The sequence below is a fragment of the Staurois parvus genome, unplaced genomic scaffold (assembly GCF_062004578.1).
Source record: "Staurois parvus isolate SC_StPar_1 unplaced genomic scaffold, SC_StPar_1.0 ptg000540l, whole genome shotgun sequence".
In the NCBI taxonomy this organism is placed as follows: Eukaryota; Metazoa; Chordata; class Amphibia; order Anura; family Ranidae; genus Staurois; species Staurois parvus.
The window spans coordinates 669,374-694,604 of NW_028318336.1; the positions used below are offsets into that span (position 1 = coordinate 669,374).

General features: G+C 45.6%; 2 protein-coding genes across 2 annotated transcripts in view; both read right to left on the reverse strand.

The window, feature by feature from the left end:
- LOC149451417 (uncharacterized) overlaps positions 1–25,231 on the reverse strand; it is a 502,187-nt gene that overhangs the window by 94,595 nt on the left and 382,361 nt on the right. The gene's annotated exons all lie outside the window — the stretch shown is intronic.
- The window catches only part of IHO1 (interactor of HORMAD1 1), a 29,800-nt gene continuing 7,287 nt past the window's right edge, over positions 2,719–25,231 (reverse strand). Inside the window, exons 3-7 of the mRNA XM_089690724.1 lie at positions 21,493–21,653; positions 21,277–21,325; positions 21,101–21,188; positions 7,131–7,234; positions 2,719–4,039 (exon numbers count right to left, since the gene is read on the reverse strand). Coding sequence (XP_089546850.1) covers positions 2,807–4,039; positions 7,131–7,234; positions 21,101–21,188; positions 21,277–21,325; positions 21,493–21,653 — 1,635 coding nt within the window. The 3' untranslated portion in view covers positions 2,719–2,806. The remainder of the gene's footprint in view (positions 4,040–7,130; positions 7,235–21,100; positions 21,189–21,276; positions 21,326–21,492; positions 21,654–25,231) is intronic.

Genomic DNA, 25,231 nt, shown 5'->3' on the forward strand with positions numbered 1-25,231 from the left:
TCACTCTATCCCCTCTCCCCGGACCCTGCATTCACTATATCTGGTCTCATGGACCCTGCATTCACTATATCTGCTCTCCCCGGCCCCTGCATTCACTATATCTGTTCTCCCCGGACCCTGCATCCACTATATCTGTTCTCCCCGGACCCTGCATCCACTATATCTGGTCTCCACGGACCCTGCATTCACTCTATCCCCTCTCCCCGGACCCTGCATTCACTATATCTGGTCTCATGGACCCTGCATTCACTATATCTGCTCTCCCCGGCCCCTGCATTCACTATATCCGGTCTCCCCGGACCCTGCATTCACTATATCCACTCTCCCCGGACCCTGCATTCACTATATCCGCTCTCCCCGGACCCTGCATTCACTATATCCGGTCTCCCCGGACTCCGCATTCGCTATATCCCCTCTCCCCGGACCCTGCATTCACTATATCTGGTCTCCCCGAACCCTGCATTCACTATATCCATTCTCCCTGGACCCTGCATTCACTATATCTGGTCTCCCTGGACCCTGCATTCACTATATCTGGTCTCCCTGGACCCTGCATTCACTATATATGGTCTCCCTGGACCCTGCATTCACTGTATCTGATCTCCCCGGACCCTGAATTCACTATATCCGCTCTCCCCAGACCCCGCATTCACTATATCTGCTCTCCCCGGACCCTGCATTCACTATATCCGCTCTCACCGGACCCTGCATTCACTATATCCGGTCTCCCCAGACCCTACATTCACTATATCCAGTCTCCCCGGACCCTACATTTACTATATCCGGTCTCCCAGGACCCTGCATTCACTATATCCGCTCTCCCCGGACCCTGCATTCACTATATCCGGTCTCCCCGGACCCTGCATTCACTATATCCGGTTTCCCCAGACCCTGCATTCACTATATCCGCTCTCCTTGGACCCTGCATTTACTATATCCGCTCTCCCCGGACCCTGCATTCACTATATCTGGTCTCCCCGAACCCTGCATTCACTATATCCATTCTCCCTGGACCCTGCATTCACTATATCTGGTCTCCCTGGACCCTGCATTCACTATATCTGGTCTCCCTGGACCCTGCATTCACTATATATGGTCTCCCTGGACCCTGCATTCACTGTATCTGATCTCCCCGGACCCCGAATTCACTATATCCGGTCTCCCCAGACCCCGCATTCACTATATCTGCTCTCCCCGGACCCTGCATTCACTATATCCGCTCTCACCGGACCCTGCATTCACTATATCCGGTCTCCCCAGACCCTACATTCACTATATCCAGTCTCCCCGGACCCTACATTTACTATATCTGGTCTCCCAGGACCCTACATTTACTATATCCGGTCTCCCCGGACCCTGCATTCACTATATCCGCTCTCCCCGGACCCTGCATTCACTATATCCGGTCTCCCCGGACCCTGCATTCACTATATCCGGTTTCCCCGGACCCTGCATTCACTATATCCGCTCTCCCCGGACCCTGCATTCACTATATCCGGTTTCCCCAGACCCTGCATTCACTATATCTGCTCTCCCCGGACCCTGCATTCACTATATCCGCTCTCCCCGGACCCTGCATTCACTATATCCGCTCTCCCCGGACCCTGCATTCACTATATCCGCTCTCCCCGGACCCTGCATTCCCTATATCTGGTCTCCCACAGTACACACAACATGGAAATGCAATTATTTTAGTAAATATAAACTGCTAAATACCTTTTCTCATCAGCAGTATAGAGCAGTCTTGTGACTTCTATCAGTAGAGCACTGGTTAAAGCTTGTAGGAGGAGTTTCATTCTGCTTTAGGAAGATGCAGAACCTCTGACCCTCTGTCTGGACAGTGCTGATTGACTCTGTGCTGATCACATGAAGTCTTACGAGAAAACAAAAAAACCTCTCTAGTAAAACACACCAAAGTGAGCATGTGCAGAGTGACTCCACAGATACGTCTTATCAGGAGATACGAGGGGGACACTGGTAGAAGGGGAGGATCAGAGAAGACAGGATCAAACAGCCTTTTTATACAATGCAGTGGATTAACCCCTTAGGTTCCACAGTGAGTATAACAAGCATGCTTTACTGCATCTACAGACTGATTTTACGGTTGTGGGTTTAGTAACACTTTAATATTTTGGCCAATGGATTGAATGAATGCCCAAGCGCTTGATGCACTTAGACTCATATCACATGGGCAATACAATTAGGTCAGTTTTTCAGAAGGACCTGATTGGATGGCCAATGTTTCCCTATGGACTTGTGTCCGTTTACACCCACCTACCTCCAAACCGATCCTTTGAAAAAAAAAAAATGAAGGAGCTCTGTCACCTTCTGTCTAGGTGGATCAGATGGCAGTCGGGTGTAAACGGACAGCAGAGTCCAATTAATCAAAGCTACCCATAGAGCAGAGTGGGCACAGTTTATATAGAGAGGACACAGACCTGTCATCCACCTGCTCTGATCAGCAGGGCATCTGGGAGTGGATCCCCTGCTGATCAGGACGGAGCCTGCCCTATGTGAATGAGGCATAAAATGTGTTTGTAAAAGGTGGCTTTAGGCATGTTTTTAAAACTGTTTTTTCTTCCCTGCAGCAAAAGCATCCAGCGAAGGAAAAACAAAAATCCTGTGTGCTTGAGACCTATGTTGTAAAGCTCTGCGCAAACTGTTGCCACCATATAATTCCTATATAATAAAAATAATAGTCATGGACAAAGACCAATAATCTGAGACTTTCTTCAACTCTTTTGCTTTCCTTTTTAATGCATGTTTATCAACGGTACATCTAAAATTCAAAAACAAAGGAAATGTTTCAATTGGAATCATCACTACTTTCGAAAAACAAAGAAATCAAGTCCTGCTGCTCCTTTTGTATGTTGGGGTTTGTAGAGGTACTGTTGAGAGAGGGACTTGAGGGTGGAAACCAGGCCATGTTGCTTTTGCAACCCTTGCCATAATACAACGGCTTGCTATCCCATATGAGCAGATCGCTATCTTCAGGATGGTCTTCTGTTGAAACATTGTCCCCATCCCTATTCTCTTCCTTAGCATGCTGCTTTACTGTTTGTTGGGGACTGAGAATAATACATTTCAGGCTATTTTTTTTCTGAGCTTTTCTCACTGGCCCCGGAATGACAGTTAACGAAGGGTCGCATCTCTCCGAATAAAGCGCAAAACAATTTTCCGTCTGTCTGAAGGAGTTATCCCGTCTGTGAGTGACAGGTTCAATTTTAGATTTATCTTGTGAATTACCAGCTACGGCTCTGGAAATGACTGGAGTAGTATTTTTAATAGAAAAGCCTCTTCTGTTCTTGGAATTTTCCCTGCGCTTGTTTGCTTTTCTTTTTCCTGGAGTCTTTTTCTTGGACCTGAAGGCAATTAACCTGTTTTCTTTTCCGTCATGCTGCTCTGTGCATTGACGGAGATGGTCCTGCGCCATTGGGACGCGGTGATCGTTGTGATAAATTTGCTGCACGCGGCATACAGACTTCACAGCTCCATCATTCGTAGTGTCGTCCTTACTGAAATGTACTCTACGGCCACCAGTGTTTGATCCTAGATGGCCCTCTGGAGATTCTAAGGCAACACCAGAGTTCCCGGTGCTGCCGACAGATTTAGCGATGCTACGTGTTGTTACACCCCTTAATCCAGTTAAAGAAAGGTTTTCTCTGTGTTGCGAAGGAAATCCATTACTAATTCTATCACATGTGTTTTGAACACAGCCATGTGAAAGATTCGAGCCTTCTAGACAAGTCCCTGTTGTTTGGATCTGTGATGAGATATGTTCTCCGACAGGCAGGTTTAGAACACTTGCGGGAGACGTCTGCGTCGTATTCTCTTTCAAGTGATCTGCAGGCTTAGAGACATAATTAAGGCTGCGAATCTGGCTGAGGATTTTATCTTCTGATGACATTATGGAATTTGACAACCGTGTTAATTTTTCTGACAGCTCCAGGTGCTTTTCACACTGCTGTGACTTCATAGCATCCATGCTCGTCACCAGCAGCTGTACGTTTGATTTGAGATCTGTCAGCTCTGCATCTTTCTGCGGAAGAACAGACTGGTTAGGGCTAAACAGAAACACAAATATTGAAGCACTTGTGTTCGGTCTAAAGATTCCATCAGGAATCAAAAGACAAGCTGTCAGTTTGTATGTGTCATATTCCGAGTAATGGGATTACAAACATCTCAACTTCAACTCATTTACACTATGCTAGGGAACATGGTGATATAGCAAATTCCTTCTGATACTGTGGTGTGTGGTCTTAATTGGGGTTTACGAGTGTAAAATGTTGCTTTTCACAGGTAGTAAGATCAGGGACGTCCCTAGGCAGGTGTGGGGTGTGCGCGCCGCACCGGGTGACAGCTATCACATGGGGAGACACCGGGTCCGCTCCACAAAAAAGTTACGTTTTAAAGCAAGCCGACGATCCCCGCAGAATGGAATGGACCTGCGGATTGAGCATGATAGATCGGAGTCCGATCCATTATCTTCCCCAATCCGCAGATCCGTTCCATCCTGCGGGGATCGTCGGCTTTTCGTGGAGCTCGTGGAGAGATCAGTTAACCCCGTATAGGTTGCAAGCTGATGATCCCTGCAGGATGGATCGGATCTGTGGATTGGGGAGGATAATGGATCGGACTCCATGATAAAGCTGAGTAAACACAACGTGGTTGATTCACTAAAAGCAGACTGTGCACTTTGCAAGTGCAATGGCACTCTGCAAGGGCATTTACTTCGCAGCTTAGTAAATGAGGTGAAGCTTCATTTTGCAAAGAATACCCAATCACATCCCAGGAAAATTAAAGAAAAAAGAAAAACAACAGTTTTGCTTGCTATGATTGGTTGATGGAAGTCAGCAGAGCATCTTCTCATTTACTGAGCTCTGAAGCAAATGCCCTTGCAAAGTGCACAGTCTAACCCAGGGGTGGGCAAACTTTTTGACTTGAGGGCCGCAATGGGTTCATATATTGGACCCGGGGGCCGGACCAAGAGTAGATGAATGATGTGTATGTGTCATCCATAGTAAGTATAGTAATATTCCCCCATAGTAAGCATAGTAATTAATCCCTCATATAGTAATTCATCCCCCATAGTAATTCATCCCCCATAGTAATTCGTCCCCCATATAGTAATTCATCCCCCATATAGTAATTCATCCCCCATATAGTAATTCATCCCCCATAGTAATTCATCCCCCATATAGTAATTCAACCCCCATAGTAATTCATCCCCCATATAGTAATTCATCCCCCATATAGTAATTCATCCCCCATAGTAATTCATCCCCCATAGTAATTCATCCCCCATAGTAATTCATCCCCCAAAGTAATTCATCCCCCATATAGTAATTCAACCCCCATAGTAATTCATCCCCCATAGTAATTAATCCCCCAAAGTAATTCATCCCCATATAGTAATTCATCCCCCATATAGTAATTCATCCCCCATAGTAATTCATCCCCCATATAGTAATTCATCCCCCATATAGTAATTCATCCCCCATAGTAATTCATCCCCCATATAGTAATTCATCCCCCATAGTAATTCATCCCCCATATAGTAATTCATCCCCCATAGTAATTCATCCCCCATAGTAATTCATCCCCCATATAGTAATTCATCCCTCATATAGTAATTCATCCCCCATAGTAATTCATCCCCCATAGTAATTCATCCCCCCTATAGTAATTCATCCCCCATAGTAATTCATCCCCCATATAGTAATTCATCCCCCATAGTAATTCATCCCCCATAGTAATTCATCCCCCATAGTAATTCATCCCCCCTATAGTAATTCATCCCCCCTATAGTAATTCATCCCCCATATTAAGTCCCCAAGTCCCCCCTGTGTCAATTCACTTACCTTTGCTCCGCGCGTTCCTCTCGCCGTGTTCCCGCTTCGTTCCGGTGTAGCATGAAAATCTGTCTCCTATGAGGATCTGTCCCCCTCGACGTATCTGCGCATGTGCCAGTTTCAGGCATTAGCAGCCGATCGGCGATCTCCGGGACATGCGCAGATACGTCGAGGGGGACAGATCCTCACAGGAGACAGATTTTCATGCTGCACCGGTCTTCAGGGCGGACTGTGAGAGGAGCCTAGCGGGAGCCTAGCTCCGCGGGCCGGATTAAAAGGTCCGCCGGGCCGTATACGGCCCGCGGGCCGTAGTTTGCCCATTGCTGGTCTAACCCCCGGTTCACATCTATGCGGCTGTGTGGGCCGCATTTTGCACGAGCATGAGAGCCCATTCATTTGAATGGACTCCCGTACCCAGGACACGCAGGGAAGAAGTCCCTGCACTTCTTTGGAAATCGCAGCCTGCACAGGAACCTCAGTTGCCAGTACGGTTGCGTTTTCCAGTGCGGGCAGCATACCATTAGAACTAATGGCACCCACCCACGGGTCTGCAATTCTCTGTGTGGGTGGTGCGGCTGCACGGATTTTCGTGCGCATCCACAGCAGCACCACCCACACATACGTGAACCTAGGTTCATTGCCCTTACTAGTTCAACCCCGGTGTTTATTATAAAAAGGAACTCCACTGAGCACTATCTTCAACCAGTTGCCTACCAAGGAAATATTTTAAAGAAGACATATGGCCAAAGCTCTTTTGGCTTTACTTCTCCTGTGGGTCACGGTTGTGCACTTAGTTCTGCACTCCTGTGACACCCGATTCAGCTGACAGCAGGCTAAAGCCCGCTATCAATTGACATCATAGAGCCGATCCAAGCTCTGCGGGGATCCCGAAAATAATGTTGATATTTGGCCAGGCCCCTGGCTCAGCGCACTGCTGTTCTGGGCTCAATCAGTTCCAATGCCACTGTTACCCATAACGCTGTGCCACAGCATCAGGGCAGGACCTGTGTGGAAGAGATGCTGATTGGATGCCTCTGCAGCCAATCAGTAGCACTTCCTGTATCTAACAGGAGTGAGGGTTAGAAAAAGATTAGATTGGGAAACAGGTTTTGGTCTGCTGCACGTTTAATGGAGAACCGTTACAATAATATACTGTATACTGTACTATTACATCCTGTATATCTTATTATTGAAACATAAACGATAAGCTTTTCGTTTTCTTATGAATGTATGTACTGTCCCTATGTAAACAAAAAATATGTGTTAACATTAACTTACCAAAAGTATTTTATTTTCTAAGTCCAACAAAACTTGTCTGCAACTGCATTTCGTTGAGACCATTTTCTGCACTGACTCGTGGTAAAAAGCGATATTTTCCTGCACTAGAAGAAAAAAAATTTTTTTTTTAAGGTCCAAGATATCAAACCTACAGCACATAATTATTTTAAGCCCGGGTTCACATATACGCGGTGCGGTACATCGCATGTGATTCACACAGGAACCGCACCGCAATCCTGTGCAAATTACATGCGATTTGTGTGCGCTGCGATCGGAGCCGTACATTTTGTATGGTTCTAATCGCACCGCATCCGCACCAAAAACGTGCAGGACCCTTCTTTTGGTCCGCACTAGAATTGGATCGCACGGGTATTCACACCTATGCATTCCGATTCTGCACATCGCACCGTGTTTTGCGAACAGCTTTCGGGGTGTTGTTAACTTAACATACACACCTGCAGCGGTTCGCATGAACGGGGTGCGATTCTGATGCGGTGCGGAATTCGCACTGAAAACGCTGAAAATTCCGCACCACATCAGTGTGAACCAAAAGAAAAGAGTTCTGGTTCAGGTACTAATAAACAAAGGTCTCCCAAGACTGCACATGAAAATACCTGATTGCTATATGTAGCTTTGTAGGTCTTAGCAATCTAAGAGAGGTGTGTGCCTAAGGTCCCTTTCACACCGGTGTCCCATCTATTGACGGATGAAAAACAGGCAGTAACGCATTCCAAAGGGCAAACGGATGTAAACGCACATTGTCTGTTAACATCCATTTTTCACTGGCTTCCGTTAAGGTCTGTTTTTTTAAATGGTACAAGTCTGCAATTTTGTTTAAAAATAATGGAAATGTATGTATTTATTAATTTCAGGTACTTATATAGCGCTGTCAATTTATGCAGCACTTTACATATATATTGTACATTCACATCAGTCCCTAACCCTCAAGGGGCGTACAATCTAAGGTCCCTAACCCTCAAGGGGTGTACAATCTAAGGTCCCTAACCCTCAAGGGGCGTACAATCTAAGGTCCCTAACCCTCAAGGGGCGTACAATCTAAGGTCCCTAACCCTCAAGGGGCGTACAATCTAAGGTCCCTAACCCTCAAGGGGCGTACAATCTAAGGTCCCTAACCCTCAAGGGGCGTACAATCTAAGGACCCTAACCCTCAAGGGGAGTACAATCTAAGGTCCCTAACCCTCAAGGGGCGTACAATCTAAGGTCCCTAACCCTCAAGGGGCGTACAATCTAAGGTCTCTAACCCTCAAGGGGCGTACAATCTAAGGTCCCTAACCCTCAAGGGGCGTACAATCTAAGGTCCCTAACCCTCAAGGGGCGTACAATCTAAGGTCCCTAACCCTCAAGGGGCGTACAATCTAAGGTCCCTAACTCACATTCATACATACACATACTAGGGACAATTTAGACAGGAGCCAATTAATAAATGAATGAAAAACGGATAAAAAATTAATGTAAGCGGAACAGAACTAAAACGGAAGATGGATAAACTGATGTAAACGGATTCTGTTTTTTCTTAGCAAAAACATGACTGAACAGGTAACATCCGTGTAAAAAGGGCCTGAACTCCTTAGCGCCGGTGGTATGTATATATGCGCCCTTTTGGCGGCTGGGCCTTGACGGCGAGAGGCTGCATATTTCCGTACCCGATGTAGACAAATATGTGCGCATGCCCTGCACACTTCCGGCACAGTTACTGAAGCCTCATGCAAGTAGCAATCAGGAGCTTTCTGAATATGTGACCGCTGTGACTGCCATTCACGGTGGTCACATGACCCTAAACCTCGCCTGGCGTCAGAGACTTCTTAACTAGTTGCCGACCGCAGATAGCCAAAAGACGGCTGCACTGCGGCCGGCCAGTTCTGGGTGGACGTCATATGACGTTCTCCCAGAACGCGCTCTCCTGCGCGCCCCAGGGGGCGCGCACCCAGCGATCTCCGTGATCGCTGTGTCCTACGGACACAGCTGATCACGTGATGTGGTAAAAGGCCAATCACAGCGTCCTTTTACCACGTGATCAGCGGTGTCCAATGACACGCTGATCAGAGGGAAATGCAAGTGCCGGTTCTCGGCTGCACTTTCCTCACGCTGTCAGATCGTGAGGAAAGTACTGCCGAGAACCGGCAGTTGTCAGAGCGGGGATCGGCACCGATCATCAGGGCACTGATGATCAGTGCCCTGATGATCGGTGCCCAGCAGTGCCACCCGCAAGTTCCGCCCACCTGTGCCCGGCAGTGCGCCCACTAGCTCCGCCCACCTGTGCCCAGCAGTGCACCCACCTGTGCCCAGCAGTGCACCCACCTGTGCCACTCTGCAGTGTCACACACCTGTGCCCAGAAGTGCCACCTACCTGTGCCCAGCAGTGCCACCCACCTGTGCCCACTAGTGCCACCCACCTGTGCCCACCCACCAGTGCTGCCCACCAGTGCCACCCACCAGTGCAGCCCAGCAGTGCTGCCAGTCAGTGCCACCAGTCAGTGCCCAGCGGTTGTGCCAGTCAGTGCCGCCAGTCAGTGCCCAGCAGTGATGCCAGTCAGTGCCGTCTATCAGTACCCATCATCAGTGTCACCTATCAGTGCCGCCTATCAGTGCTGCATATTAGTGCCGCCTATCCGTGCCACCTCATTAGTACTGCCTATCAGTGCCCTTTAGTGCTGCCTATCAGTGCCCATCAGTGCCGCCTATCAGTGCCCATCAGTGCTGCCTCATCAACGCACATCAGTGAAGGAGAAAAAATACCTGTTTGAAAAATTTTATAATTGAAACAAAGAAACTTTTTTTTTTTCTTCAAATTTTTGCAATTTTTTTATTTATAGCGCAAAAAGTAAAGCGCCCAGTGGCGATTAAATACCACCAAAATAAAGCTCTATTTGTGAGAAAAAAATGATCAAAATTTCATATGGGTACAATGTTGCATGACCGCGCAATTGTCAATCAAAGTGCAGCAGCGCTGAAAGCTGAAAATTGGCCTGGTAAGGAAGGGGGTATAAGTGCCTGGTAGGCAAGTGGTTAAAGGGCTGGGAGGCATCGGTGCCAAGGGGTTAAAGAGCAACTGAGGCCAAATACAAAATTCAGAAATTAAAGTGGTAATATATCAAAAAACAATACCATATTAACTGTAACAAAACTATATATATATTGTTAATGCAGTTTACCGGTCCAGGTTTCAACTCCACTGACCTCAGCAATTATCACTGCATGGGCTACAGCCCCAGTATTTTAGGAATTGCTGCTGACCTGAGGAGTGAGCACTTTGAGACCAGATCGGTATCCTTCTCTTACATCATTGAGGGACCACCAGATGATCCTAACACCGGGCTGTCTTCATCCGAGATCCCAGGATGCATGTGATCCAGATATGCGTTTTTGCACTGTGCTTCTGGTGAGTAGGCAATCTATTCATATCACCACAACGGAAAACCGGATTACACCTACAGTGTTAGAAATCTCATTGTGGACTGAGGAATCCGTATTTTGATATCACAGTGGACTCAATTTTACTGTTTATATTTTTGTGATTAAGGTTTATTTTCATAAAGCGCTGCACTCTTTGTTTTATGATTCTATTAGAAAGGTTTTTGTGGTTCCTTTTAGTGCATTGGTCGCTTTTCAGACTGCGCTCACTAACTCACATTTTGTGGTCCTTAAACATGGTGCCTGCATGTGATTTCTTTTTTTTAGGACATTTTTTAAAATATATTTTCCCTTGTTGATCCAGCCAGTAACACACTTCGGGGGGAGATTTACTAAAGCCGGAGCACATAAAATCTGGTGCAGCTGTGCACAGTAACCAATCAGCTTCTAACTTACTAGCTTGTTCAAATAAGCTTTGACAATAACATCTGGAAGCTGATTGGTTCTATTGGTCCATAGCTCATGGTTCTATGCAGAGCTGCACCAGATTCTGTGTGCTTCAGTTTTAGTAAATCCCCCCCTTTCCTGTCTGACCCTAGGTTCACATCTGTGCGGGTGGTGCCAATGTGGATCCGCACGAAAATCTGTGCAGGCGAACCCACGGGCGGGTGCCATTAGTTCTAATGGCACGCCGCATGCACTAGGAAACGCAACCGTACTGGGGACCGAGGTTCCCGCGCGGGCTGCGCTTTCCAAAGAAGTGCAGGGACTTCTTTCCCTGCGTGTCCCGGGGCACGGGAGTCCATTCAAATTAATGGGCTCTTGTGCCCGAGCAAAACATGGCCCGCATTGCTGCACAGGTGTGAACCGGGAGTTAAGCAGAGAATACATACAGTGTCTCACAGAAGTGAGTACACCCCTCACATTTTTGTAAATATTCTATCTTTTCATGTGACAACACTGAAGAAATGACACTTTGCTACAATGTGACGTAGTCAGTGTACAGCTTGTATAAAATGTCAATTTGCTGTCCCCTCAAAATAACTCAACACACCGCCATTAATGTCTAAACCGCTGGCAACAAAAGTGAGTCCCCCCCCTAAGTGACAAGGTCCAAATTGGGCCCAAAGTGTCAATATTTTGTGTGGCCACCATTATATTCCAGCACTGCCTTAACCCTTTGGGCATGGAGGTCACCAGAGCTTCACAGGTTGCCACTGGAGTCCTCTTCCACTCCTCCATGACGACATCACAGAGCTGGTGGATGTTAGAGACATTGCGATCCTCCACCTTCCGTCTTCCACTCCTCCATGATGACATCACGGAGCTGGTGGATGTTAGAGACCTTGCGCTCCTCCACCTTCCGTCTTCCACTCCTCCATGATGACATCACGGAGCTGGTGGATGTTAGAGACCTTGCGCTCCTCCACCTTCCGTCTTCCACTCCTCCATGACGACATCACAGAGCTGGTGGATGTTAGAGACCTTGCGCTCCTCCACCTTCCGTCTTCCACTCCTCCATGACGACATCACAGAGCTGGTGGATGTTAGAGACCTTGCGCTCCTCCACCTTCCATCTTCCACTCCTCCATGACGACATCACAGAGCTGGTGGATGTTAGAGACCTTGCGCTCCTCCACCTTCCGTCTTCCACTCCTCCATGATGACATCACGGAGCTGGTGGATGTTAGAGACCTTGCGCTCCTCCACCTTCCGTCTTCCACTCCTCCATGGCGACATCACAGAGCTGGTAGATGTTAGAGACCTTGCGCTCCTCCACCTTCCGTCTTCCACTCCTCCATGACGACATCACGGAGCTGGTGGATGTTAGAGACCTTGCGCTCCTCCACCTTCCGTCTTCCACTCCTCCATGATGACATCACGGAGCTGGTGGATGTTAGAGACCTTGCGCTCCTCCACCTTCCGTCTTCCACTCCTCCATGACGACATCACAGAGCTGGTAGATGTTAGAGACCTTGCGCTCCTCCACCTTCCATTTGAGGATGCCCCACAGATGCTCAATAGGGTTTAGGTCTGGAGACATGCTTGGCCAGTCCATCACCTTTACCCTCAGCTTCATTAGCAAGGCAGTGGTGGTCTTGGAGGTGTGTTTGGGGTCGTTATCATGTTGGATTACTGCCCTGCGGCCCAGTCTCCGAAGGGAGGGGATCATGCTCTGCTTCAGTATGTCACCCCCCCCCCCCCCCCCCCCCACCACCACCACCATCACAATACACAGATCAGTGCTGGTTTTCCAGCAAGACAAAATCGACAGAAGCCAGTTATTAGAGCTTGTTCTTTTGAAAAGCAACAGACTTACTGGCAAGATCACCAGATGGATATAAAGGAAAGAAATCCTAAAGAAGAAATCAATACATGCTACATACTAGCGACTCGCATCTGCAAATCACGCTTCATTTTTTATTAAGGAGATTGAACTTTGAATTAATGTTTGCTGACAGCCCATATATAATTGATTATGGCTTCCTTCACACTGGGGAATATTTGCTGGAGTTAGATGCATATGAAACTGTACACAAAGTCCGTGATGAGTCCTGTGTCATTATCATCAGCAGCACTCTTTCTATCCATACATTCTCCTCCAGTGCATTTGCACACGTCCTACGTAGAGATACTTTTCACCACATAGAAAACGCATGAAAATCACACAACACAAGAATTTTACATTCACTTTAATACAGGGACTTATATCCCAATCAAAAATGCTGCATTAACCCCTCGCCCTAAAGAGGATTTACCCCCCTCCCGGACCAGGCCACGTTTTGCGACACGGCGCTGCGTTACTTTAACTGACAATTGCGCGGTCATGCAGTGCTGCACCCAAATTAAATCCTTTTTTCCCACAAATGGTGCTTTCTTTCGCTGGTATTTGATCCCCTGCGCGTTTTTTATTTTTTTGTGCTATAAACAAAAAAAGACCGACAATTTTGAAAAAAAAAAAACAATATTTTTGACATTTTGCTATTAAACATGTCCGGTAAAACAATTAAAAAAATCAAATTTTGCCATAAATTTAGGCCAAAATACATTCTGCTCCATGTCTTCCTAGATTGTAAGCTTGAAAGAGCAGGGCCCTCGATCCCCTCATGTATCACATTGTATTGGTATTGTTCTGTCACATGTTCTGTCCCCCTTTGTAATGTACAGCGCTGAGCGAACTATTGGCGCTTTATAAATACTGTATAATAATAATAATAATAATAATAATAATAATGTCTTTGCTAAATAAAATCCCAGTTCGTGTAAATTAATTGGTTTACGTGAAAGTTATAGCGTTTACAAATGGCGGTATATATACTGGAATTTTTATTATTTTTTACTTGTAATGGCGGCGATCAGCAACTTATAACAGGACTGTGGTGGGCATTCTGACACTGGGGGGGGGAGGGGGGGGACTGACATCCCCAGTGACACCAATACAGTGATCAGTGCTAATAAAAAGCACTGACACTGTACTAGTGACACTGGGCAGGAAGGGGTTAACATCTGGGGCGATCAAAGGGTTTACTGTGTGCTGTTTTGCTGTGCGTATGCTTTACACTGTAAGAACACTGCTTTGTATTGCTCTGCTATGCAGAGCAATACAAAGCAGTGTGCAAGAGATAACAGGGGAGAGATCTGTATTGTTTACATACAGGACTCTCCCCCGTCAGTGATACTCAGAGATCACCAGGTGCCGGCGGGGAATCACCGTCCGGGACCCGGTGATTGACATCCGAGGCCGCAAATGGCAGCACGGGGTAGGGCGTGCTTCCCCTACCCAGAAATGCAAAATCATATATATATATATATATATATATATATATATACACATGATTTTGCGCAGCCGTGCCGCCCTGCAGCAGTATTTCTGCTATAGGGCGGCACAGAACCGGTTAAAAACAAGCTTGAGAGAACATAAAAAATTAAATGTAAAGATTGTATGCATTCCGAAATACAAAAGTGTCAATCAGCCCTAAACTAGACAATCTTCCATCTGCTAGAAAACAGGACGGGGTAAATATGTGACTGGATCAGCAGTCTGTGTAGTCTGATCCTTCCTGCTATTCATGTCTATTACACGTAGAAAGAGTCTAGCTCAAAGCTCATCAGCTGAAAGTGATGAATGTGACATTTTGGGGTTGATTTACTAAAAGTTGAGAAAACTTGGAAAATCTGGCGCAGCCCTACATAGGAACCAATCAGCTTCCAGGTTTTATTGTCAAAGCTTAACTGAACAAGCTGAAGTTAGAAACTGATTGGCTGCCATGCACAGCTGCACCAGATTTTGTTACATGGGCAAAATAAATAATTTGTTTTGGCAGTGAATACAATAACTTAATCCTTTCGTACAAAGATGTTAGTGATGCCTAGATGCCCAGGCCACATTTAGCAGCATGAGCATAGGTGGCTTATGCAGGCCATAGATGGGGAGAAAAAACGGCAGATTTTTCTTTTAAAAAACGAAAATTCGGTCGTTCAAGCGGCCGACGTTACCATCAATGGTAAAAAAAAATCGGCCGATTTTCATCCCTTCTACAGCTGGCAAAAAGTGTCCCTGCAGAGAGCTCCGCTATTTCTGACAGTTCTCTGACAGTTCCTTCACATTTACAGCGGTTGAAACATTGTATCTATTTGTTTCCATTTAGGATACAGATGTTTTTATTCGGAAACAAATAGATACAATGTTTCAACCGCTGTAAATGTCAAAGAACTGTCAGAGAACTGTCAGAAATAGCAGAGCTCTCTGCAGAGATACTTTTTGCTGGACTGGAATTCTTCTTATTTTCATCCTACTTCTTCTTCTTCTTCTTCTTCATCCTCATCCTCTTCTTCTTCATCATCCTCATCCTCTTCTTCTTCTTCTTCTTCTTCATCCTCTTCTTCTTCTTCTTCTTCTTCATCATCCTCTTCTTCTTCTTCTTCTTCATCCTCATCCTCTTCTTCTTCTTCTTCTTCATCTTCTTCTTCATTCTCATCCTCTTCTTCTTCATCATCTTCTTCTTCTTCATCCTCATCCTCTTCTTCTTCTTCTTCTTCATCCTCATCCTCTTCTTCATCCTCATCCTCTTCTTCTTCCTCATCCTCTTCTTTATCATCCTCATCCTCTTCTTCTTCATTATCTTCATCCTCTTCTTCTTCATCCTCATCTTCTTCTTCTTCATCCTCTTCTTCATCCTCATCCTCTTCTTCTTCTTCTTCATCCTCATCCTCTTCTTCTTCTTCTTCATCCTCTTCTTCCTCTTCTTCTTCTTCATCCTCTTCCTCTTCTTCTTTTTCTTCTTTTTGTCTTCCTCTTGCAGGTCACTGCTCATGCGCAGATTTTTTTATCGGTAAAAAATCGGCCGATTTGCCCACTAATTGCCGCGAAAATCGGCCGATCGGCAAAATCGGCCGATTTTTTTCCAACTTTACCGAAAAACAAAAACGGCCAAAATACCGAAAAACGGCCAAATCGCCCACTAACCATCCGAAAATCGGCCGATTTTATTTTCGCCCGACAAATCGGCCGATTTTCGACCCATCTATGGCCTACATTAAAGCAGTATTAAATCCAAAAGCAAACATTTTTTATATTAGAGCAGCACAGTGGCTAAAATGGTTAGCACTTCCGCCTAGCAGTATTAGGGTCGTTGGTTCGAATCCCAGCCATGGCACCACCTGCCTGGAGTTTGCATGTTCTCCCTGTGTCTGCGTGGGTTTCCTCTTGGTACTCCGGTTTCTTCCCACACTCCAAAGACATGCTGGTAGGTGAATTGGATCCTGTCTAAATTGTCCCTAGTATGTGTATGTATGAATGTAAGTCAGGTACCTTAGATTGTACGCCCCTTGAGGGTTAGGGACCTTAGATTGTACACCCCTTGAGGGTTAGGGACCTTAGATTGTACGCCCCTTGAGGGTTAGGGACCTTAGATTGTACGCCCCTTGAGGGTTAGGGACCTTAGATTGTACGCCCCTTGAGGGTTAGGTACCTTAGATTGTACACCCTTGAGGGTTAGGGACCTTAGATTGTACGCCCCTTGAGGGTTAGGGACCTTAGATTGTACGCCCCTTGAGGGTTAGGGACTGAGGTACACTGTGAATGTACAATATATATGTAAAGTGCTGCGTAAATTGACAGCGCTATATAAGTACCTGAAATAAATAAATATATTGCATATTACCAGCTCTTAGGTGTGATGGCTGCATTATATCTTGTTTAGGCTTTCTTTCTTTTATTTTCATCTAATGATCTGGTCGGTAAGTCTGTTGTTTTTCCACAGAACAAGCTGTCCTGTATATACAGTAGCAGTTAGAGGGATGAAACAAACCATTTACCACCGGCAGGGGTGCTTACAATGATCAGCTTTTATTTATTCATGTAAAACCTTTATCTCAAAAGGAAAAAAAAAAAACTGTTGCAGTAACTGATTATCAAGTGTTAGCTGGAGTTTGGGTTCAATCTGCTAGTCCATCTAACACTCCCTTCCTCTTCCCACAGACTGACAATGTTGTTGTCCAGAGGTGCCCCCTGTCCTCTGTCTTCCAGAGTGGGGGCGCTCTAATGCAGGAAGTGTGGTACAGGCCAGATCACCAGGTGAAAACAGAGGGTAAAAAGCCTAAAAAAAGAAAACTAATGCAGCCACTACATCTAATGACTGGTAAACTGCAATACATGTAATATATTACATTGTTGGTTTGGGGTTTAATACCGCCTTAACTTGACAACAACTGTTAAAGATATATAAGGCTTTTATTTTGTACATTGTTTTATGTGCTGCTTACAGGTTTCAAAATGCTCAAACACATTAAAAAATATATATTTTTTTTATAATCATTTATCTTAAGATATATTTTTTACATGGAAGCCACTTCAGATCCCACTGCAGCATAAAGATCCGAAGGCTGAGTTCCTATTTTATCAATGATACCTTCAGCCTGCATTTGCCATGGCTGACATAGTGATCACATTGTCGTAAACCACTGTGATTGGTTCCCAATCATCAGTGGGGACCTCAGCTGTTAGTCACAGCCAGGATGGAGAGTCACCATTGGTGCAAAGTGTTTCCTTCTGACTTCTAAAGAGAGAACATTTAAAGGGCTAATTTACACTTGCTTCGACTTTAACAGATATTAAAGCACCTACCGCTTCAACGCACTTTTTTATGTTTGATGCTTCTTTGATGCTTTGGAGATTCTTCAGTGATGCATTTTTGAAGATTTAATGAAGTTTGGCAAATACCCTATGTGTGCGATAATCTTCTATTTGTTTTAAAGGGGCCCAGTCAATCCCCAACTCATTAGCATCCCTATTCAGCAGATCCTCAGCCTAGTACCCTTGTCCAGCAGATAACTGCTTATCAGTAACCTTGTTCAACAGATCCCCTCTTCAGTAGTAACCCCCAGCTCTGCTGATCCCAAGCTCAGTAATAATCCCAGATTGGTAGATATCCCAGCTCTGCTGATCCCCCACTCAGTAGTAACCTCCAGCTCTGCTGAACCCCCACACAGCAGTAACCCCCAGCTCTGCTGATCCCCACTCAGTAGTAGCCCCCAGCTCTGCTGATCCCCACTCAGTAGTAGCCCCCAGCTCTGCTGATCCCAAGCTCAGTAATAATCCCAGATTGGTAGATATCCCAGCTCTGCTGATCCCCCACTCAGTAGTAACCTCCAGCTCTGCTGAACCCCCACACAGCAGTAACCCCCAGCTCTGCTGATCCCCACTCAGTAGTAGCCCCCAGCTCTGCTGATCCCAAGCTCAGTAGAAATCCCAGCTCTGTTGATCCTCAGCTCAGTAGTACCCCTATTTCTGCTGATCCCCAGCTCAGTAGTACATCCAGCTCTGTTGATGTCCCTCTCAGTGGTAACCCCCAGCTCTGCTGATAATGTCTTTCCAGTTCGCTGTTGATGTCTTTCCAGTTCCTAGTGCAATCCTGGGATATCTCATACCTGCAATACCTCCAAAACCAAGCTAACTTTCATTAAAAGCCCCTCAAAAGCTGCAGGTGCTGTTAGCGAGTGTTGTTGTAGATTTCTATGGAGGCTTTGGATATGCACAGGGGCAGACTGACAACTCATGGGCCCCCCGGGCAATAGGGGATCATGGGGCCCCTGTGTCCTTGCCCAAACTCAAAAAAGCCTATGAAAAAGGTACCAGGGGTATCTCATGGGGCTCCCTACTGACCCCGGCCCTCGGGCAGTGCCCGAGTTTCCAAATGGTCAGTCCACCCCTGGATACGCATTGAAGCACCAAGAAAGTGACATGGGGTATAATTTTTGAAGTGAAGCAAAGCAAACACAACATGTAAACAGGACGGTAAGCTTACCATTTTATTTAGTGAGAGGCGCTTTGCTTGGTATTCAGAATGCTTTAAAAAAGTGTGTCCAGTGCCACATTTTGAAGAAAGTGTAAACAAGCTCTTATAGCAGCGGTTCTCAACCTGGGGGTCGCGACCCCTTTGGGGGTCGAACGACCATTTCCCAGGGGTCGTCTAAGACCATCGGAAAACACATATTTCCGATGGTCTTAGGAACCGAGACACCGCTCCTGTCTCAGGCGATCTGTGGGCGGGATGATATGCTGCCCCTGTAACCTGGCCACACCTCCGGGATCACTCAACAGCTCCGCCTCCTCGCCGGTGATTGGCCACCGGAACTGTAGCTCAGGAGAGGCACACAGGCGGCCAATCACCGGCGAGGAGGTGGAGCTTGGAGAGGAGGAGCCGAGCGGCAGCGCGCGGAGATCAAAGAAGATCGAGGGAGCTGCAGGAGCGAGTGAAGAGAGAGGCCAGAGAAGGAAGACAGCTGATAGGTAAGTGCAAACTTTGCTGCTGCAGCCATGTATGCAGGCTGTAGATGGGAGAGGGAGAGAGCGAGCCCAGACTGGAGCAGGGGTCAGCAAGGTAAGTATCATTGGTGTCAATGGAAGGGATAGTGCCCCATCATTTGTGTCACTAATACCAACGATGGGGCACTATTCTTCCCCCACTGACACCAACGATGGGGCACTATTCCTCCCCCCACTGACACCAACGATGGGGCACTATTCCTCCCCCCACTGACACCAACGATGGGGCACTATTCCTACCCCCACGGACACCAAGAATGGGGCACTATTCCTCCCCCCACCAACACCAACGATGGGACACTATTTCCCCCCCCCCCCACTGACACCAATGATGGGTCACTATTCCCCCCCCCCCACTGACACCAATGATGGGGCACTATTCCCCCCTCCACCACACTGACATCAATGATGGGGCACTATTCCTCCCACTGACACCAATGATGGGGCACTATTCCTCCCACTGACACCAATGATGGGGCACTATTCCTCCCACTGACACCAATGATGGGGCACTATTCCTCCCACTGACACCAATGATGGGGCACTATTCCTCCCACTGACACCAATGATGGGGCACTATTCCTCCCACTGACACCAATGATGGGGCACTATTCCCCCCACTGACACCAATGATGGGGCACTATTCCTCCCACTGACACCAATGATGGAGCACTATTCCTCCCACTGACACCAATGATGGGGCACTATTCCTCCCACTGACACCAATGATGGGGCACTATTCCTTCCACTGACACCAATGATGGGGCACTATTCCTCCCACTGATACCAATGATGGGGCACTATTCCTCCCACTGACACCAATGATGGGGCACTATTCCTCCCACTGATACCAATGATGGGGCACTATTCCCCCCACTGACACCAATGATGGGGCACTATTCCTCCCACTGATACCAATGATGGGACACTATTCCCCCCTCTGATACCAATGATGGGGCACTATTCCTCCCACTAATGCCAATGATGGGGCACTATTCCTCCCACTGATACCAATGATGGGGCACTATTCCCCCCACTGACACCAATGATGGGGCACTATTCCCCCCACTGACACCAATGATGGGGCACTATTCCTCCCACTGATACCAATGATGGGACACTATTCCTCCCACTGACACCAATGATGGGGCACTATTCCTCCCACTGACACCAATGATGGGGCACTATTCCTCCCACTGATACCAATGATGGGACACTATTCCTCCCACTGACACCAATGATGGGGCACTATTCCTCCCACTGATACCAACGATGGGACACTATTTCTCCCACTGATACCAATGATGGGACACTATTCATCCCACTGACATCAGTGATGGGGCGCTAGTTCTCCCACTGCAAAATTACAGTTATGAAGTAGCAACGAAAATAATTTTATGGTTGGGGGTCACCACAACATGAGGAACTGTATTAAGGGGTCGCGGCATTAGAAAGGTTGAGAACCACTGTCTTATAGCGTATGCTTAGCATGGGGCATCGTGCTGGGGAATGTTAACAGATTGCAGGTTGGAGAAGTTCAGTGAATAAAATACATATTCCCTTAAAAAGAAAAGGATTTATAGTAACGGAAACATTACATTTAAGCCATGAGTGTTACAACTCTCACTGAATTGTATGTTACCCCGGGCATTACACAGCTACAGGTCCTCACTGCCCATCTCTGTTTACACTCTTTGAACGGACTGCAGATCTTTGGTGCCCTCTGCTGATTCACAAAGACAATGCATCACTAATAATGCAGCACACTCACAGGCCTTGGAAGTTGCATCCATTGAATCCAAAAGCGACTTGCATTTTAAATTTGTATTTTCTTCCACGTGGGAAAGGGACAATTTCAACTGACAAAACAAAGTGTAAAAATAACTATATTTATATTAAAATCGTTCATCAGTATATAAAACATTGAACGGCTCGTCATTTGCTTACCTCCTGTATAGTCTCGTGAACCTGGAAGATCAGCTGGTTCAGTTGCTCACTGATTAAAACAAATGGTATGCTGGTAAATTTTTATGTTGCATTTGCTTTTTCATTGTTTTTCACTAACAAAAGTGATGTGATCCAAGCTTAGCACAAAGTAATCTGTAAAGGAAAAAAAAACATTCTGGATAATCCGTACGGGTAAACCTATGGAGTGCAACCTACCTCTCATATTTTTCTTTGGCTTTTCTCTTGCTTTCTTCAAATTGGTCAATAATGCTTTTTCCATTTCCTTTCCCAAATGTCTGAAATGGGACCCTTTCTTTACTATCAGTACGGCACAAAGGAGGCTTAGACTGGTATTTCTGATACATGCTTGGTTCACTCTGAATAAGGAAGAGAGAAAAACAAATTAACAAAGAGAACAATAACACAGATGTATAGAATGTGAAAGTAGATCTCCAGAAAAAAAAAAGGAATTAATTAACCCCTTCATGCCTAAGGGTAAAACAAATTTTAAATTTTGCACCTTTGACATGTGTTAGCAAAACAATACATATCATCACAACTACATTGTGCATCCAGGTGGATTGTACTTTGTTTTTTTCAGGACAAATTGGGCTTTCATTTGTATGGTAAATGGTAATGGGTATCTCCTGAAGATTTTTAATTACCAAAGGAAAACGGGCCAAAAATAGTAAAAAAAAGGTTTTTTTAAATTTAGCTGTATATTTCTTGCTATTACCATAACCTACCACCAAAGAACAACCCAAATTAATTTCTCCTGCTCCTGACGATCGCAGCGATACCACATGTGTGTATGTTAGTTGTTGCTTCTACCCGTAGTACAGCCCAGAAAAAATAGTGCACAATTTGCTTTTTTTCTTTTTTTTAACTGATATAAATTTAAAAATGGAAAAAAAAGAAACACTGACTAAAAAAACAAACCTGACCCTTGACCCTGACCTTAACCCTGGCACAGACCTAGATCAAACCTTGATCTAGGTATTTTTGTAAATTTTGTTATTATTATTTTTTATCTATCCATTTATTTATTTTTTACACTTACAGTTTTTTTTTCTCTCTGAAAGGATAGAGAGACGTACAATGTATCTTTCTCCTCCATTCAGAGAGAGAAAACAAGAGAGGCGGGCTTCACAGTGACTGATCACTATGATAGCCAGTCAGAGGCTACCACAGCGATCAGGTGACCCTGAATTGTAAGTTCTAACGATCGGGACCCGGGGCTCTCAGTGACACCCCTGTCTTTGTGCTAGGTGTGCACCGTGTGGCGTGCTCCCAGCAGAAAGACAGGCACGCAAATTAGCGGCCCCATGGAAAAAAGACCAGTTCCGTGAGGCTGCTAATTTGCGCGCGGTCGGCGTCAAGGGGTTAAAAGATTAAAAAGAAGAACAAGCAGCTTTTGCTACAATGCTCACTGTCAATCTAGAGATGCCCCCACAGTATTTTTTTTTCTACCACTAGACGTCCTCAGACAGCCAGAATCACTGAACCCACTTACTTTGCTGTCATAGACACGCCCCCTGCCTGTGATTGGACAGTGAAGGAGAAGCAGAAAAGTGATGAGCTCATCTCTCTGACACTCTCCTCCGAACAACATGCTTCATGTCAGCACATAAACTGATTGGCTGCTTCTGTTATAAAGATGATTTATAACCCCCAGAATATTATATATTTGTTGAATGCGGAGGTCTTGCAGGATAAAAAGATACTAGTTGCAATTTTTTTATACCGCACAATATTTGCACAACTGTTTATCAAACACATATTTTCAGGAAAAAAATATAATAAAATAAATTTTAGTGCACACACACGCTATATAACACCCATTTATTGGTAAAATATAAAAGATGGAGTTGCATCGAGTAAATAGATACAAAACATGCCAAGTCTTAAAATTGTGCGCGTCCGTGATATCGCAAGAAAAGAATGGTACCCAAAAATCTCCATAGGTGACATTTAAAAAAACCTTTACAGGTCATCAGTTTAGAGTTCAATTGATTGTAAAGCCTACATTTTTTTTATCTTAATGCTTTGCTTGCATGAATGTACAAAATGTTTAGGTATTAGTATCCCCCCTCCCTTATACTTACCTGAGCCCTCAATCGATCCTGCTCTGTGCTTGTCTGCAGCTCTTCTCTCTCCTCGCTTCCTGGCCTAACAGGCTTTGCTAAGCAGTGGGAGCCATTTGTTCCTGCTGCTGTCAATCAAATCCAGTGATGAGGGAGCAGGGGGTGGGGCTGAGCCTTGATGTCTGTGTCTATGGATGCAGGCAGCGAGGCTCAGGAGAGAACCTGCACAAGTGCCCCTATAGGAAGGGATTTCCTATGGGGGCACTCACTTGAGAGGAAGAGCCAGAAATGCTGGCGGGGGTTCCGAAAAGGCAAAGCTCGTGGCCATTCTGTGAAATTCCATTACAGAGCAGGTAAGTACAAATCTGTTCTATAAAGTTTGCATTTGCAATCACTTTAATTGTGAGTTATGGCCCTAGACCGATTTCTCTCACTTGGACATTCACTCACATGTGTGGCACAATCTGTTTGCATTTGTGGGTATGTGTAAGTCAATGGGGGTTTTATTTATTTTTTGTTTTTACGATCATTTTTTTTCTATTTTTTAAATTTATTTATTTATTGCTATCAAAAGGGGTCACATGAATGCACTGGGCAGGTGACAGGTACTCTTTAAAGAGATGCAGGGGGGTCTATTAGACCCCAGTGCCTCTCCTGTCCTGCAACGCATCTGTGATTGGTTACATGCTTACCTGGTAGTATGACAGCTCAGAAACCAGAAGTGACAGGATCATTGTTGATTCCAACTTCATTTGGTGATGAGGAGATAAAGGAACCAATGTTCCTCGGGATCCTGAATGGGCCTGTGGTTCCTGGTGAGAGTGGGAGAGTCCGGGAACCACACAGGGGAGGGGGAAACCATGCTGCCCACACTGTAAAATTGATGGGGTGCCTTTACAGCCTCCTGGTCACTTTTACTTTACAGCTATAAAAAATGTGAACACGATAATAACTGCTACTGCTTGCCATCAGCTTGTGCTTAACCCTTCATTTTTTGAATGTACTACATCTGTCCAAAGAGCTGTACTGGTTCAGGATGTATTAAAAATACAGAGCTGCATTCATTTTTGTCTTTTATAATTCAGTTTTAAACTGTTATTTATGCTGACTTTACCCCCCTTACCTAACCTAGAGATGTCATACATTTGTGTTATTGATTTTCAACAAATGAAATCGTCATGAAAGAGACCGTTTCGGTTTTACGTTCAGCTGCACTGTGTACCTGTACATCCTACTGCATCCTCCAGATGGCACAGTGGGGTTGAATATTCAGCAATATATGCAATTTGAATACTTTTGTCTTCAAATTAAAACGTAAAATAGTAAATGTGGCGCGGTGATATTTGTGAATATTTCATGAATTTAAACATATAAATATTTATTATTGAAAGAAAAGATCACTCAAATGCCAATCAAAGTAATTGTAATATAAACACAGAATGGTTAAGGGAAAAGTTCACCTTTTATCAAAACAATAATCAACGCAGGCAAAAAAGATATGCATTTATTATTTTATGTTTCTGGAGCCTCTAAAGCAATGGTCTCCAAACTGCGGCCCTTTTCTTGCTTTTATCTGGCCCTTGGGGCATTATTCCTCCACCATGAGCAACAGTTGGGCATAGTTCCCGCCACTGACACCAACAATGGGGCACTATTCCTCCCACTGACAACAATAATGGGGCATTATTCCTCCCACTGACACCAATGATGGGGCACTATTCCTTCCACTGACACCAATGATGGGGCACTATTCCTCCCACTGACACCAATGATGGGGCATTATTCCTCCCACTGACACCAATGATGGGGCACTATTCCTTCCACTGACACCAATGATGGGGCACTATTCCTCCCACTGACACCAATGATGG